At 32.4% G+C, this 18533-nt stretch overlaps 2 protein-coding genes across 11 annotated transcripts in view; both read right to left on the reverse strand.

Moving 5' to 3' along the window:
- The window catches only part of LOC148605666 (carbonic anhydrase-related protein 10-like), a 48034-nt gene extending 46345 nt beyond the window's left edge, over positions 1 to 1689 (reverse strand). The window contains exon 1 of the mRNA XM_088549756.1: positions 1511 to 1689. Coding sequence (XP_088405882.1) covers positions 1511 to 1544 — 34 coding nt within the window. The 5' untranslated portion in view covers positions 1545 to 1689. The remainder of the gene's footprint in view (positions 1 to 1510) is intronic.
- A 3533-nt stretch (positions 1690 to 5222) lies between these two features.
- LOC148605668 (protein furry-like) overlaps positions 5223 to 18533 on the reverse strand; it is a 90340-nt gene continuing 77029 nt past the window's right edge. For all 10 annotated transcript variants that reach the window (XM_088550455.1, XM_088550456.1, XM_088550463.1 and 7 more), the window contains 10 exons: positions 17997 to 18109; positions 17208 to 17427; positions 16317 to 16407; positions 15762 to 15826; positions 13625 to 13723; positions 12473 to 12556; positions 11903 to 12013; positions 11134 to 11333; positions 10141 to 10238; positions 5223 to 8942 (listed from right to left, as the gene is read on the reverse strand). In XM_088550455.1, coding sequence (XP_088406581.1) covers positions 8800 to 8942; positions 10141 to 10238; positions 11134 to 11333; positions 11903 to 12013; positions 12473 to 12556; positions 13625 to 13723; positions 15762 to 15826; positions 16317 to 16407; positions 17208 to 17427; positions 17997 to 18109 — 1224 coding nt within the window. In that variant the 3' untranslated portion in view covers positions 5223 to 8799. The remainder of the gene's footprint in view (positions 8943 to 10140; positions 10239 to 11133; positions 11334 to 11902; positions 12014 to 12472; positions 12557 to 13624; positions 13724 to 15761; positions 15827 to 16316; positions 16408 to 17207; positions 17428 to 17996; positions 18110 to 18533) is intronic.

Consider the following 18533-nt stretch of genomic DNA (forward strand, 5'->3'; position numbering starts at 1 on the left):
CAGTGTAGAGAATAGAGTCGTCACATTCTGAGACGTTGTATATATATATATATATATATATAAAGGTCTGAAAAATTCCCACGATGTTAGAACTGTCAAATTTGCGATGCAAATTTTTCGTCGTTCCCTCCGCGGGATTCGAACTCGTACCGCTGTGACATCTATGGCAACACCTCCTGAACAAAGTCCAGCGCCCTAGACCACTCGGCCAGCTAGGCTATATATATATATAGGTCACATTCTGAGACGTATTCAGAATCAATGTGAGGTTGCAAATTTACGATGCGAATTTGCGATGCAAATGTGGTCGCTCCCTCAGAATACATATATATATTCTATGTGCAGCTTCTCGAATCTTAAAGATGATATCACTGCATTTTCATGTTTAGATATTGGTGATGGAACAAAAATTCATCCCTAAGTATAGCATATAATTTTGTTCAAAAATAAAGAACGATTTAAAGCCAAGATGACATTGACCTTATTTTGTAATCATTACTCATATGTTACATTTAGCAGTTGCTATTTCGATCAAAACAGGTTTTAAATTGTCAAGGGAAAGTTGAACACAGGTGATCAAACTTTCTATCAGAGACGATATATTTTAAGATAAACTAGATTTTAGTGTGTTATTTTACAACATAATTGTGCTGATCAATATAGTAACCTAGTTTGTTTTGGTGATACCATCCATGTTGTCGCCAGATGAGTTAATGTTAGCTCTGATAGATAATTTGTACGTTTGAGATAATATCTATGTCATTATAAGTAGCAGTCTTTATAAATATCACACAGAAGTGCTTCATACATGTCAAAATTCCACAAAGTTCTTCACTTTCATTCAGTCATTGTGTTCTTACATTTGAGCTCGAATTTTATAGATTGTACATGAAATTACAAGTACAAGATGTCGCTAACAATATTACCGACTTAAAAGGGTTTGAACAACATCTAATGATAATAACTATTATTGTTTTGAGAGTGGTCTTTCTTAAAACGGGGTTGATTAAAGAGGGAGACGGTTTTCTAAATATATATATATATATAAAAACATTTTAGACACTCTTCACGTTGACGTACTCCCAAACAGTTAGAGTGAGGAAACGCTGTCGGACCCACATGGGGTCTGGGAGTAGGTCAGAGCGTCAACACAGCAGCCCAGCCGCTAGTAGGACATAATCTGAACGAGTTCGTCGGTCAGGTATCCCGAAGGCTGGGCTCCTCCACCAACACCAGTTGGTTCTACTAACCCACTAGCATCGACCTTGAAAGGCCTGTATTGGTATTCAAGGTCGTTAAAAAATCCCAATCATCATCGTCATCATCATCTAAAAATTCAGAAATGACCATATTTGCGTAAAAAATGTGGTGTATGTAGATAGAAAAAGCATTGTTTGGTGGGTTTTCTCCACCCTTAAAACACCTTCTCAATTTTATATGGAGAGGTACTTCATATGCTCCCGAAGGAAGCGTAAATGGCTGTATTATCAACTGGATTCTGCATACTTACGGACAGAAAAAGCATCAATATTCGGTTTCTGCATGTAAAATCCGGAGCTGAAGAGCAGTATAATGGCAGCTTTATTTTCGTATACTTAGTAAATGCGATTGAGAGCAACACAAGTCAAGGAAACATAAACTAGCTTCGATGATTAAATAGAAATCGAATCTGAGCTTTTTCCAAGACAGGGATGGTCAAAACATGGCACACGAATGTTTACGAAAATGACGTTATCAATACCAGACAATTCGACCCAAAGTCATTTCGGACCATGACAACCCACTGTTTTTTACCAAAGCTGGACATTTCAGCCCATACGTATTTCAGACCATGGAAATAGGACAATGTATAAGGACAAAAAAAAAACCGTATATCATGACAGCTTTAACCAATTTTGAAGTTAATAATAACAGGGCTGATAAATATTATTAAAGAACTTAGTTATTTTAATTCATACGTAATTTTTTCCTGAGCGTTCGAGGTTTCACCTTTCTCCTATTAAGATAATGTCAAATGTCGTAACGTCTTTGTTACGAGTTTTATTTAGGTCATACAAATACTGTATCACATGCCGTATCAACACGAGACTCCTATATCACCCTAGGTCCCCAAGTCAACGGTTGATTATAGGTCGAGGGTTGATATACTGCATGGGATACAGAGTTTGACATTTCATGCTCATTATATCTGCTATGATCATATATTTTAACTATACTTCAAGTGTGTTCTGTGGAAGGGTGTGATATAGGGTGAACGATATAGGGTTCAAACAATTACTTATAATGCATTTACAAAAATGGTATCTTCTAATCTAAATATATGATATAAATTTGTATCACTGCAGTAAATTAACATGATCAGCCATTGTCTTGTTCCGACACGCTTCATTAAAAAGGGTCAAATCGTCTTTGACGTAGTTGATAAACTGAATTGGTTATGAAATATTATTCATGATATATGTGTTGTGACGTACATGTGTATCACCGGTAGAGATCGAACTGATAAAATATAACGTGAATTGACCATGATACGGCCGTCTGCTCTTTTTAAAAATATAAGATGAACTCCAAAAGCCTATGATTTTGTCGATAAGGGAAGAACAAATATGGGGAGATAAATTTCTTTTTTCTGTTATCTTTACTCCATTGTAGGGAAAAATAGCAACTGTCTGTACTTATATCTGTATAGTTTAATCACTTATGCATTGTGTTTCTTCCTTGAAATCACTTCTTTGATCCAGTACTTCATTTTCTATTTATCGTTTAACGAGTTCTCTGTAATTGGCAATCATTTTAGAATCAAAGTTCTCTAGCAAACACTACCAAAAGTATTAAAGCGTACAGAAAAGTACTAAAAATTTATGAAAATATGAGGGATTTCGAACTGTTGACCTTTACGTGTTAAATCAAAATGGCGAAAACGCTTTCTGGTGTCGCACAGTGAGAAAAAATAATGTTTGGACAACATCTAATACTTATATCTATTATATCTATTCAATTTCAAATACCGTTTTAATTCCTGTGAATATGACCATTACCCCTGTGTAAAATGTAGAATAATATTGCTGAGTTGAAAGAAGTAGTATGCATTTCCTATAACTGTTTGTTTAACAAATCAAAACGACCTAGTTCCAGATATGATACCAGTAACTGTATACACCGTTTCAACCAAACTAAAAATATAATACTAAAAACGGGAAATTTACAGTTGAGTATCTATTATACATTATGGTCATCACGTGGTTCCAATAATTGGTCTAGACTGTTTTTTCTGTAGGCGTTACAAAGCAATTATATTAGTCTTGCATGTTTGGGCCCATGAAAAGCCATGTTCCAGACATGTATTTTTTCATTCGCGTGAAAAAAAGTTTTCTGTCAAAACTTCAGACTAAATAAAGGTCAAGATTTATCTCTGCGTGTCTGGAAGCGGTCAATTAAAATCATTGCCGCCCAAATGAGATGAACTATACATCATTTTCATTATTAAGGAAAGCAATGAATTAGCAGACTACAGGATCCGAATGACAGAGTGACATCCGAGATTCCAGGAAACATTAAGTCAATTTAGTCCCATCTCGGGGTTTTTCATAATAAAATGATGGATTCATTTGTAATTAGTGCTCCTCATATTACCTAGTTAATTAACAACAAATGTTGTAAAGCTGGATAAAAATGGCGAGAGGTATTATTTGATGGTGAAGTACTGGTACTATTTTGAAAGTACCATAGTACCTTGAACGGTTTGATTAATCGATTGATTTTAAGCAATTGTTTATTCAAAATCTAAGTATTTCATATGACGCTGTTTTTTTCTTCCACTGTTTCACTGTTTCACTCTCTACATGCACATGCGTATAACACGGATTTTCATGTTTCTTCAAAGTCGTAATGTTAGTCATAGTTTCAACTACGTAGTAATTTAAATTCCGTGCGTTTTAGAACATCAAATTTTCCCGATGAAGTCGGATATAATTACTGCCTTTAACCATAACAACAATAATTTACGTGAAGAGTGGAGGTTAACAGTTCTCAAGGTTAGTAAAAGAATGGTCTTTTGTGACAAGCACAGTACAGTGCTACAAAAAAAGTTAATTTGTAAGTACCCTTTCATGTCTGTTATAAAACGTGTGCAGACTGATTCTTTGATTGAACATTCTAATCGTTTCCTTCTTTGCGTGTTAACATAACATTGCTCCTAGTAACTGTCCACAGATTGCGTGTTAAATCTGAATATGATCTGATATTGATGAAAAATTGACGACCTTTGGCGCCTTAGTGCAATTATTATCAAATATATTATCCGTTCACTCCAATTTCCTTCATTTAAAAATAGTAGATACATGATGTTTACATCTGTAACACTGTTTTATTGATTTTTCCTAAAAAGATGTAAACATTTCAGTTAGTCTATTCACAGTTAATCTTGGTTTCGATTTAACCATATTCAACAAAATTCTCGAAAAAAAACCCAACCCCCCCCCAAAAAAAAAAAAAAAAACCAACCAAAAAAAAAAAAAAAAAACAACAGAAACAGAAACATTAGACTTCAAGGTTAACATCTGAGTTGACAAAGCTCCACCAAGCAGCAGACTCAGTGGTGTAAGAGATAAGAGATGGGTCCCCTTATGCACAAATGACGGTCCATGTCTTGATATGTAGAACCCCAAAATTAGTTGGCATCAAAATCTTAAATTGGAGTAGCACAATGGGAACATGTAATAAAGATTCTGAGAGTTTCATTCAATTACATTCAGTAGTGTAGGAGTAACGGTTTAGAGATGTACCCCCCCACCCCGTGTAATTGAAGGAAGCCCAGACGGACACCTCTTTCACTATACAAATGTACCCCCTATAAAAAATCAGATGTTAAAACAACTGTAATAAGTGCTTTGTCATTTAGCTATAGGTAATAATAAACTTCTTTTGTGAGATTTCTCATGTCAAACAATCGTCATATTTCAAGTAACATACATTTAATTACTATTGTTTTACATATATTATGCAATACACAAATAAAGTGCTGAAAATCAGGCAACATTCATACTACAGTGATAAAAACAAAATACAGTCTTAGTGGTATGAAGGATATTTCCGGTTACCAGTTCCTTTATTGGAATAAGAATTCATCAGCTAGTAATACTTTGAGTAGGTAATGTGATGGCTACCATAAAACTGACAAAAAAGGAGTGGGATGATGTCATGCGGCTAATGATACAAACAGCTGATAAAGTACTGTTTTTATTTACAGAACACAAGTTACTACATTAGGAAAAATTCAAGCAATGATGTGGGTAAATAAAATAATAGAAAAAAAAGAACCGATACAGTAAATAAAATAGAAAAAAAAAGAACCGATACAGTAAAATGCAACAAAATGTTAATACAAATTAATGAAGAGTTGTTTTTTTTAAATCTTAGTAGTAATATGAAACCGATGTCATCTGACTGAAATAGCTAATATTTTAATCTGGCTATTGGAAGTCACTGATATTTGAGTGATGAAAGTATACGTAGTCATAATCACATGTTTGCTTTAATCATATCTACCAGTAAAATGAAATATTAGCTGTAACCTACAAGAAATTATACTTGACAAATGACATGAAAATAAAATGTGGGTCAGAGACAAAAATGGCTGAATTTTGTTAAACAGGAAGTAGATGTCGGACAGGCCTGAAATCGGATCCCATGATATTTACGTTACAGACCACCAATTCAACCAATGGGCATTTGGTACGCAAAAAATAGTCCTGCGCAGAAATTACCCGTTCCTCATGTGAAAAAAGTTCTCATCTTATTTAAAAAATTTAAACAGTTTCTGAAAGGAAAAACATTTCTGTACATTTTATAGGTGCATTTTGCTTCTTGTGATGTGAAGCCTAATCTCCATAATCGTTCTAAATATACTCCTATCTTGTGAAAACACTGGGATTTCCCATGCTATTTATAGACCCTTCACTTCCGGCGACCAGTACTGCACTGCAAGTCCGCTAACCCCACATGCCATTCTGAGGATTGTGAGTTGACATATGTAGAATCATGCTGATGTATAGTCCTCTGCAGGTTAAAGTTAAGGTAAAGTCCAGAGAAGCCATTGAATATTGTGAAATTAGCATAGAAGCCTATGGGAAGTCGAATTAGTGGTTTCTAGCCTTAATGGGACTTGTACCCGATGCTGGATACCAAATATTAAGAGGCTGTGATTAGTATTTGTTGAGAAAAGTGTAAGGAAAATATTTTTCCTGCCTGCCTAACTGCTGACCAGCATTCACCAGACTTCAACCCAATTTTTACCAAGTAAAATTCAACCAAAAAATCAACGACAATGCAGGAAAAAATAAAGAGACAAAAAGAAAAACGCTGCTAAGAAAACAGACTAAATTAAACGTAGGTTAAGAAACATTTTTTGTTAACTATGAAAAGCACATTTCTTCCTGGAAATCAATGTTGGTGATTTTTCCTTATTACCTGTATTCTTGATTTGTGGATTTATTTACACAATCAAAGTTTTCAGCTGAAGCTTAACATTCCATTGGTAATTAAAATTCACAGTTAAACTATGTCAAGGAAAACTACAGAATGGGGCACCCCGACAGTATTTTTTTTATCAATCATCAGGGGAGGTAATCCTACTCGCCTATTAAAATAATTCTTTAAAGAAGACAAAAATATGCTATATATTGACCTTTATTCAGAAATTCTTTTTTGGAAAATGCTTGTATTTGTGGTAAAAAACATCACATTTCTTTTGTTCAATTTATTTTGTATCAAGAGAATAATTTGGTGATTATTTTATGTAATTTTTAACAACAAGTCAGTATTGTTTTGAGAAATGTTTTTGCTTCCATTTTAAATTATCAATAATAATTGGAAACTTATGAAATTTAATACAGTACCTGAACTGATCCGTGCCACAGAAATTGTGACTGGTCATCGATCAGTTTCCAATCAGTCATCGATACGTCAAACCGATCCATTAAACTGTAAATCGCATCATGTGACCACAGAGCGGTCACTGTATTTTATGTTTTTTGTTGTTTTCTTTGTCAATTTTACACATATTTACATGATGCAATAGATTTAAACATCAATTTATATTTTTACTTCACAATTCATTTGTTTTAAACAGATCATCCCTCATTTTACATAACAAAAAACTGCCATCAGATCGGTCACCAGTCATCAGTTATTGATCCATTAGGGTCAGCAATTCGTCAAATCGTTGTACGGATCGGTTCAAGGACTGTATATTATGGCAATTCACCAAAACAAATTAAATATAGATTTTGTACTTTTTTTTTATCTTTGTAAGCTTTACATTGCGTTTCAATCCTTACTGTAAATTTTTCATTTCATAAATGAATGTAATAATATTTTTTTTCATATTTATTCAATATAAAGTAAGGAAATCAATGTCTGAAAAATAAATTTGAATTGAAACACTTGTAACTATATATTTTATTTATATTAATAGCACTATAAAAGTTATGCCTTAAATTGTACACGAGTTACTATCACAAATGAATTTTCAATCAGATGTATGAGAAAATTATGAATTTGAAGAAACTGAGAAATGGTGCCAAACCAATATAGAACAATACTGTTCTTTACAAAGTTGTTACACAGTTCAACTCATCAAACCATTTTTTTTTTATATAAATTATGTAAAGAAACCATTTTCATAAAGTGATGAAGTAGGAAAAAATATCCATGTCAAATGATACTGAAGAAAGAATGATACAGTTAACTAAAAAAAAAAACAAAAAAACAACAAAAGTCTGGCTTCAGATCAGCAAATCTTATGTTTATGTTCAAATAGCTTAAAAATTCCAATAATTCTGGAACAAAATGGAACAAAGAGTAACTTATCATTATGTAACAGTTGAAAGTGTGGCATTTTCAAATTATAATCAAAAGTTGAAAATCTGAACATGAAAGGTGAAATTTATATACATTGTCCTACATGATGCACAAATTATCTAAAATATAAACACAAGTTAAAATATAGTGACTAGACATGCTCAAAGACAACAAACACACAAATACATTTAATTGTTCCCAGTTTCCATGACAACCTACAAAAGGAATAACTAATTTCATTCCTCCTTCTCCTCTTTAAAATATGTGCCGGATTGTTTTTGGATTTTTTACTTCTAGATTATCATTTTCAAATCATGTAAAATGATATATATATATATATATATATATATATATATATATATATATATATATATATATATAAAAAGATTGAAAGACTCACACTTTGCAATACACTGGTTTTAAATTCTTTCATTTTAACAATCATTTAAAATTTTCAATCAAACAAATTTTTTATAATTTGGTACACAAAATGTTCTTTTCAGATAAATAAAGAAAAAAAATTAGAACAATACACTTGACTATAATTTGTATAAATACATAATTTAAATATGTATAAGTGAGTTTAGATAGAGAGGTCTGTGACTCAGTAATTTTGGCACATCAGTACAAAATTTCATTAAAATCACATTTCAATAATGCCAGTATAGACAATATTCATTATACAACCTCTTCTTTTCATAATAATAAACCAACAAGCACCAAAAATATTTCTACATTAAATATAAATTCCATCATTTTCAACACAGCCGACTTAAAAAATTCTGTTCATAAAAAAATATTCCTTCAAAATTTCATTATTTGATTGTCTCCCCTTACCACACTGAAGGAGCTTCAAAATAATCCATTCAGTCAAAAAGATGTTTGTTTCTTGCTACCTAAGAAAGTCTGCATTTTGTTCAAGTGCTTCATTGCTCTAATTCACAATGTGCTGGAGTCTGGGGTTTTAGGAGCATCTTCAACCGTCACAACCTTGTCCAATGAACTTGTCAGGGTGTTCAAGGTCATTATCTGAGTATTGACAGGTCCAAGGTCAAGGTCAAGTCCAAACAACACAAACACACCTGCATAAAATAAACATTATCTAATGGTAATTGACCTTTTTATTGTGTTAACATACACAAGTGAAATAAATGGTGGCATAGCAAGTTCATAATTATAGAGATTTCAAAGATTCCATCAAAATAAATATACTTGCAATGAATAAATTGTGATTTTGGATACAAATGCTCAATGTTTTATATGAAAAATAACTTTCTTCATGCTTTGGGAAATCAATACATCAAAAAACAGTCTGTCCACTGAGAAAATATACTGTGAAAGTACTCTAATTTGTGGATAACAATTTTCATGGATTAGGGAAGAATCACAAGTTTGTGGATTCTAGAATTTGTGGTTTTGAGGCTTCCAGTTTACATATCAATTGGATTCTCCTTTTTGTTAGGAACCAAATTTCAAGGTTTGGCCTACCCATGAAAACCGAAAAAATTGGTACCCCACAAACAATAGTACTTCCACAGTAGTAAAATTTAATGCACAACAAAAAATTACATGTCCCTCCCCCAATAATCTTAAAGAGAAGGAATCTAAGCATGTACTGTATTTTGATGAGTATAATGCACACGTTTTTCCATAGAATACATTTCCAGAGCACAGGGTGGGTATTATGCATCAATATATAATTTTTGTATGAGAAAAGAGATCATGTAATGTAAACAAACCAATGGAAATGAAATGATACTGAAAAAAAATCCATCTTAAAGTATTGAATTTTAAATGACATTTTCTTCAAATCATGTTTGAATGTTTTTTTTAATCATCTTTCAGACAGTATATCGTTCTTATAAAACACTGTACTTTTGATCTTCTCTTGTGATCAGAAAAGTTGGGTATAAGTATGCTATTCTTTTTTTCAAGTGCTTTGAATCCTATAAAAAAGGTCACATACTTTTATTTTTTTATGTTGGCTCGAGGCATTTCATCAATGGAATGGACAATCATTTTTCATATGAATAATTCTAATAGCAGGTATCTAAGGTGATAGTTACAATAAAATGTGTTTGCAAAATCAGAATTGTCTCCCTTTACAATAAAAAAATGACTGCATTTCAATAGTTTTTTTTCAGCAACTAGAAGAAAGATTATATGAAACATTTGACAAGATTTACTGAAACTCTCATGACATTTTATTCCCCTAAAAAGATCTTTCAATGCTTTGCATAATTCTTACATGGACAGCTACTTAAGGTCACTGATACCAACCTGATGCTTTTTCAGCTTGGTAAGCACAGTAAATGTTCAGTAAAGACAAAATGTCTTCTTCATTTACTTGTCCAAATATATCATTGGGCCATAAAGACCTGAAAAAGAAAAAGTGTGCAATAAATATAAATACTTTGTATTGAATTTTAAAATTATGACTATATCAATGATTAACTGTCAAAGAGTTAAGGAAATTCCAGAATGGGGTAAGGTTAATTAAACAAACTTTTTTTTAAAACTTTCAGCGATCTTATTTGATTTTAATTCCATTTTTAACAGTGTTTTAACACTTTCATACCTCTAAAGAGATGGGATTGGGGATTGATGTAGCACTACAAACCCTTGGTTACAGGCCTGCAAAATCTACAGAAGCATTTACTTACTGTAATCTCAGAAATTATTTTTCCATTCTTTTAAATTTGTAAAACATAAAATTGCTCAACAAAGATCTTTCTTCATTTGACATATCCCAACATAGAGCATCCAATAGGACATTAAATGATATCCAGCTATGTTTATAGTTGATTTTGTGGGTAAAATCAACTATAAACAGTGTTTTCTTTTTGTAAATAATCAAATCAAATTGAAATTTCAACTTTATCTGTATTTAATGATACTCAGTAACTATACAAAGTTTGAAAAAGATCTTTCAAAATATTTTAAAATTGTTATCTAGAAATGGTGAGGGGATATGCATAAGACTGGAGGGATGGAGGGTATCACATTATACCTGGCCAATTCGTGTAGTGCAGAATAAAAACTACAAATCACTCTTTGAATAAAACTGCAATAATTAACAATTTCTTATTTCTAATACATATATTTACCTAAATGACCTCATTAGTTACCAGCCTTAACCTATATTTATGTAAATGACCTCATAGGTTGCACAGCCCTGACCTATTTTTAGCTAAATGACCTCAACAGTTGCAAGCCTTGACCTATATTTACCAAAATGACCTCATTAGTTGCACAACCTTGACCTATATTTACCTAAATGACCTCATTAGTTGTACAGCCTTGACATACTGTTGACCAGATATATACTCCAACAGACTTTTAACAGCCTCTTGTTTTGTGACAGGTTTAGTTGAGTCAATATTTATTGGTGACACTTGTCCATTTTCTAGTTCATCCAATGCATGATTGAGTTCCTCTTTTAGAGAACACAACTGCAGGGACATATCTGACACCTTAAAAAAGAATGAAAAAAATAAATACACAGCTGTGCTGAAGCAGATGATATGCCAAACCAACTTCTTCAATATTCAATTGTTCAAAAACTCTAAAGTGTACACAAGCATATACGTTTCTAGTGTGCAATGTTGTACATTGATAAATTGATATAAAAGATGTGTACATGAAGTAGATTGACTGATTCGAAGACATTTGGTGTGTTATAACACTTTTGAGGAATTTCCCTTTCAATTATACATAGCACTGCCATAAAAAACTTAGGATTCATGCAAGATAAAATAATGATCCTTAACTTCAACATATTCAACATTGGTTTAATCAGAAGTAGCATAACATAATAATGTCAGTTTGAACTTAAAAAAAATTACTCAGGCTCCTGTGACATTTTCTGTCAAGACCTTTCCTGCCACTTTAAATTAGTCCACTTTCTGCCAGGGAACTAATGCATGCATCACATGGGATTTTCTTACATGGCAAGTTACAGTTTACATTCAAATACTTAAATTAAGGAACTTACATTTAAAGAGCCTCTAATTCATCTAAATATATCCATTTAGCATCTTACCTGTGGAGAGCTACCCAATGATTTAAATATATCCATCAGTTTCACATAATTATCAAACAGCAGTATCAGTTGAAATATTAACCGATACAATCTACGACACAAGTCCAATTTCTAAAAGAAATAAACAAAATATTCATATTCCTATGGATTACTTTAAAATAATGATTTTGTATTTTAAGGCTGTTTACAATAAATTAAGGAAACTTCAAGTTACATGTGGAAACCATGCTAATAGACATATTAACACTTGTGGAAGCCTTTGACAAAAATAATACATTTTCCCATTGTTTTTGTACTGAATTCTCCTTAAACTTAAAGATAAACGACGTCACTATTTAAAATTACATTGTTTCATTGATGTCAAAAGGTTATTCAGAGACATATCTGGGGTCATTTGGAGCAAACTGACAATTGTGAATTCATGTATTGTCACTGATATCTTGAAGATAATTCTATTAATGGGATCCAATTTACTTCAAGATTTGTCAAAATTAAAAAAAAAACTCATACCAGAAAATTCATAACGAGATTTCATGCTTATTGAGCTAATCAAGGGGAGTTAAGACATACCTGGTCCTCACTACAAACAGCTGTTAGTGTACCACCATCACCAAGTGACTGTTGTTTAATGGTAGATTTGATTGTTTCCAAACTCTAAAAAAAAACCAATAAAATTTTCTTTTATAAAACAAAATAAACATTTCACAGTCAAATAAAATAAAAGTTAGGATGTCACACTCTAATTTGACTGGTTAATCAAAGAAATTCAAATTAACCAGAAGCCATTTATGGAAATGCAAGTCTGTTTACTGAAAGGGAAAAATCCATATATTGCAAATGAAATGTCTTAAAATATGCAATTTTCAATATTCACAATGCCCAGGATCGTTAAGAAGAAGATTTTATGTAAATAAAGAAGATTGCAGCATAACTTTCTAAGTAATTCAATTGATGGCAAATGTAAAGTGTCACAAATCTACGCTTCCTAGATTTTGAAGCGCCAAATTTTTTCGAAAGAATAATCAACCTTTGCGACATTCCATTCCTTACCCTAGCTATTGAATATGTTTAAACATCAACATACTGCCCAGTATGCAAGAAGAAAGTACATGTATTTAAGTAGCACTCCAGCTAAGAATCATACAAAATGTGATTCCTGGTTGGAAAGCCTACATATTCTTATTTCTGATGTTTTAAATGAAATATTAGAATAAACAGAAACTAACATGTGGCTTTTCATATAACCCTTGTCATACAAGATAAAAATATATAGAACATACTTTAGAATTCAAAATTAAGGGAAATAACTCAGTAAATGACACTAAAATACAATAGAAACTGATGAATTTTCCAAGCAGATTATCTCCTAAGAGCAGACAGATTGGAATGAATTATTATACACTCATCATAAGCAACTTAATAACAAAAATAAAAATATGTATCCTTTTTTTTGGTGTATCACATTTTACAGAATTTGCATGCTTTTTACAAAGACTGCTACTTAACAAACACCATAACCAAGTATGAATAGCTTTTAAAATAAGTACTTAACAAAGGAAGAAAAAACATTGATTTGTTTTCAGATACCACTCCATACAAGAAACAGACAGGTTCATATGGGTACATTGAAAAGTATTCATCTAATAAAAGTAGTAAAAAAGAAGATTTAGAATGGATTCTCACAGCCTTTTTCTTAAGTGGAGAAATACATAAATTCTATACCTGTTCTGCTTGGTCCTTTCTCAGACAATAGGTATCTAAACATTCCTGTATCTCTAACAAACTAAACTTGTGCTTCTCTATTACACGACTTCCTGTCAGCTGATATGAGAGGAATAAAAAGAGATTAAAGTGAGAATGATCTGTGTGAATTATCATAAAAGTACATCTTATTTCTCACTTTTGAGCCAAAGGTATTTTTAGTAATTTTAGATTTCTTTAAGTCAACCATAATTGAGAAAAAACATGATGTTTGTAATGTTGCATTCTAATACAACATGCACTTTTTATGAGCAACTTGGCAGGTGTTTCTAGAAAAGCAAAGGACGCTTACCCTACCAGTGCACCTGGTCCATGCTCCCAGTTTTTAGTGGAGTCCGAGTTGCTCATGTACTTTTGTTACTTTGTATGTATGATTTTAGTTACTTTATGTTCTTTGTTGTGTATGTCTGTATTCCATGTCTGGCCTTTGTCCCTGGATTACATTCTTTTGATTACTGCCATAACCTTGGTTCCCTTGATTACTCCTTCAAAGCTTTTTAGACCACATCCATGGTAAAAAAGTGATAAACATATGACCAACATTTCGAGCAAACCACATGAATTAAATGCTGTGTCAATTAAAAAAAATATGAAGAAACCAGTCCTATTAAGAATTAAATAAATCATGGAAACTATTGCTTGGGGTTAAATAATGAGACATAATGGCCACCTTGTGCTAAAATAATGATAGAATGGAGTGTCTCTGATTTATTTTCTAATTAAAACACCGCAAAAAAATACAAGTCTAGGAGATTTCTAACACCCTTGGGTAAGATTTTAATGTTTCTATGCTTAGGTAACTGCTGTCGATTTCACAAAAAGTCATAAGTGTAAAGTTGATCGTAAATACTGACGTCACAACCTAAAATAGTGTTGTGATGTCATAATTTACGATCAATTTCATACTTACGACCTTTTGTGAAATCGACGCCTGAGATTTCTCTATCTACAACTCTCTGTGGTGTTAAATTTGGACTTTTTAACTTTTTTAAGAGATTGCACATCATCCAATCAAGTAGAACAAAGAATATTTTACAACATTTAGATTTGGCTTATTAAATCACATCAATCAAATTTAGCTGCCACTAAGAAACTAGCTTCAGAAAATGTAGGCCACTATATCTTTGCCATATTCTCAATAACAGCTAGTTGAAAATCCATAAGAAACAATTAAAACATCCAGTGGGAGGAAATATGTTTGAGATGAAAATTTTCTTTATCATTAAAAATAGTGGAAAAAAGGAAAGTCCCAAAAACAGGAAGTTCATATTAGATGGTAACCAAAATCCCTATCAATGTTTTTCCTTATATCTATATAAAGTCACATACTAAGTTTGAAATCAATCTGTTTTGGTGACGAAAATTTGGATTGACAAAATCACGATAATGACAGATTAACAGACAAACAGGGTGATTTCAATACCACCACTGGTTGAGTGGAGGTAAAACAAATTATTATACTTCAATACTTATTTTACTGTATAAAAGTATTACAATAATTTGCTGTTTCATTCTTTTACGTCGTCTAGAAAACTATTTCCGCTCCTGGTCTAATAGTTTTGACTATTTTCCCTCTACGGTAAATTTCACAATCAATTTCCAAGACTTTTTTTGTCTCATTCATGTCATTGGTTTAAATCAAATGATGTCATGGGAGAGAACTCAGGCGTTTTGAAAGAAGGAGGTTAAATACTGCAACCGCAGAAGACAACAACAAAATGTCTGAGGGATGTAGGTTTGTTACCCTAGTTTTCAGTATAATAAAACACTTATTAACTGGATATGAGGGTAATAGCAGTTTTATTGTCCCCTCTGTACTAACTTTTGTCTGCGGACAATAGTTAGTACCTCTGGGACAATAAAACCACTATTACCCTCAAACCCAGTCAATAAGTGTATTTTATTGTACTTAATGTCTTCCGTATAATTCATCAACACAGTTTTTACACTTTTGGTTTCTTTTCAACTATTATTGGTATATTTATGATATATGTGGCTTTCTGAACAATATTCAGCTTAGAAGGTTGACAGAAAATTTTTCACTTTTACCTGATTGTTTTGCATTATACTTAGTGAAGTCTATACCTAAATTACTTACTGTCTCACTGTCACAGAAGAAGAAAGGACATTCCATATGAACGAACATCTGATCCAAAACCTGTCGTAAACTTGTTAAGAAAACTATATAAACTATTTGTCTCTAAAATCACATAAGCATGAAATCTGTGAGTGATGGTTCATTACTGAAACCCCAGCTTTCAATCACGATATAAGGAAAATAAACAAACAGGTAAACAGGAAGTTGTTGTCAAATGTTTCCTAAAATGGAACCCCCTACATGGCATACCTAATGAAGAATATGTAAAAATTTCAAGCTGCTGTTATGAGTAGTTGCTATGAAATGTGTAAAGAAAAATTCTAACTTTTCAAAAATATAAAGCAAAAACAAAGTCCTTGGTAAACAGGAAGTTGCTGTCCCTTTTTTCCCAAAAATGTGTTAAAATATCAAGCTGCAGTGATGAGTAGTTGCTGAGAAAACTGGGATGGAAAAAATTGTTATGGACACAGAGAAACATGGGCAAGAGTAAAACAGTACACCCCTCTCCTTTGGAGTGGGGGTATAACAGTATAATTATGTTATTAGCAAGGATATTCAGCTGTGTGGCAATATGTCTGAGGGAGTCTGTCTTTGCTATATAATAACAGGCTTCCTTTGTCATTGTATCCAGCCTTCGTCTCAGTTCCTGTAAATGCAAAAAAAACAATAAACATATTTGAGTGTGTGGCATTGGTCCTCACCATGTACATGTATAAAATATAAGTCCACTGAGTGCAACTTTAAATCAGGTCTTTCATACAATCTAAAGGCATCTTGAATTCAATATTGAAAATACCATTCTCTCCAGAAGAAGCTGAGAAATCTGTCAGGAAAATTTCCATTATACTGCACCTAAAAACTGTGAAGTCAATTGATAAACAGTAAGTAGATGACCCACAAACCTGATAAGGGGAGAAACATTACAAGTCATAATGAGAGAGCAAAAAACAAATATCTAAGCATTCTCTCCAAAAGAAGCTGAGAAATCTGTTACAATAAAAGTGTAAAGGACAGACCAATGGACAAGGTGATTGTAATATAGCCCCACTCTAATGAGTGGGGAATAATAATATGGATGGTGTTGCTTTGCTAACTTTATTACAAAAGGTCTCAGGCTTTAAGTCCTGAATCTGGTTTCATAGAATAATAGAGATTTTCCTCAAGATCATTCTAAACTCAAACTGCTTGAAATATCATGTTTGAGAAAAAAATTCAAGGATTTGAGAAAAAATTTTTCATGAAAACTTGACAGCGCTTTAGCTACATTTACATTGTATATGCAACATTGCTCTCACCATAAAATCAAAATTTTTCATACCAAAAATCAAGAATTCTTAAATATCTAAGTTTCAGGGAATCTATGGAATCTACCATATACAACTTTTGAAAAATATTGATGGTGTTCACACTCAGTAATCATGATACATGTACATGAAGTCAACTTACCTTGTACAACTTAGGAAATATATGAGTAGTATTCAGTGTCAAAAGAGCAGACGATTCTGACATCACTTTTGAAACATGTGTTCTCCATGTTTCCTCCACCTCATCAGTTTGTATAGTTAAGTACATAAAGGTTGTCTGAATCTGTGCGAAGCCAGGTGATGTTGCAGTGGAGCTGAGCTCAATCTGTTCCATGTCACTGTCAGAACTGGCGATACTTTGTCTACAAGTGTCATTAATTAACTGACAATCATTTAACATTCGTTGGCATATTATTTTATATGGATTTCAGGATGAGAATGGCTGATTTTTTGGTAGACCCTACTTCAAACTGGTACAAAATCTAAGGCAGGCTTTAAGGTCCCATAACTCATGGCAGCAATAACATGCAGCAAGGAACTACACCTAAATTTAACACAAGGAAGTGGTGCAGTCGGAATTACTGTAAACACAGTGATTTGGTGATTGCTTATTTTCATACATTTTGGTTTTTACAGGTTTTGTTTTTGCTGTTTTGAAAAATAATTACTGTTTCAAAGAGAAATAATAAAAAAAAATTTGTGGGTACTATTTTATAACCTTATTTCTTGATTGCTAAAATGGGAAAATAGTACACCACAAAAATTATTAAATTTACAGGCTAAGACAGGAGACAATCTACATTGAACATGTTGGTATTCATATTTGTCTGTTGTCTTCTTGCTCTGGCTTTCTGTGAATCACCAAAATAGTGAAAAGCAGTATACTGCAACAGCTGGTACCTTTACAGCATATAACTGGGAAATCACTTACGTTGAACATGTTGATATACTTGTCCGTCTGCTGTCTTCTTGCCCTGGTGATCTGTGAGTGATGATAATAGATGTTACAAGAGGCAGCTTAGGTATCCCATCATCCGCTGATGGCTAAAAATAGAATGAGGTAAATGTTGTGAAATGCAACTATTTACAGTGAAACCATTCTAAACTGAACCATGAATAATAAAAAGCTGCCTAAAGTGGACACTTTTTGAAGTTTTTTTATTATATCAGTTTAAATGCATTTTGAACCTTGCTAAACCAGCAATCTGTCTCAGCTAAACACACCTTACAGTCCAAAAGAGATTAATAAGTTTCAATGTATACAATGTATATACATAGATAATAACAGTGCACTGACTTGACATAAAACTGATATACAGATGAGGCTTAGAACCTCGCCATGCCGAGTATTTTCACCACTTAAGAAGAATTTGTATATCAATGTTTTTGTCACTGTTATTGTCTTTATACTGCAACAAAATTTTAAATGAAAAATGACCTCTTGAGCAAGGAAAACATACATATTTTT

The sequence above is a fragment of the Perna viridis genome, chromosome 10, assembly GCF_037379345.1.
Source record: "Perna viridis isolate PV_CMFRI_1.1 ecotype Kerala chromosome 10, ASM3737934v1, whole genome shotgun sequence".
Taxonomy (NCBI): domain Eukaryota; kingdom Metazoa; phylum Mollusca; class Bivalvia; order Mytilida; family Mytilidae; genus Perna; species Perna viridis.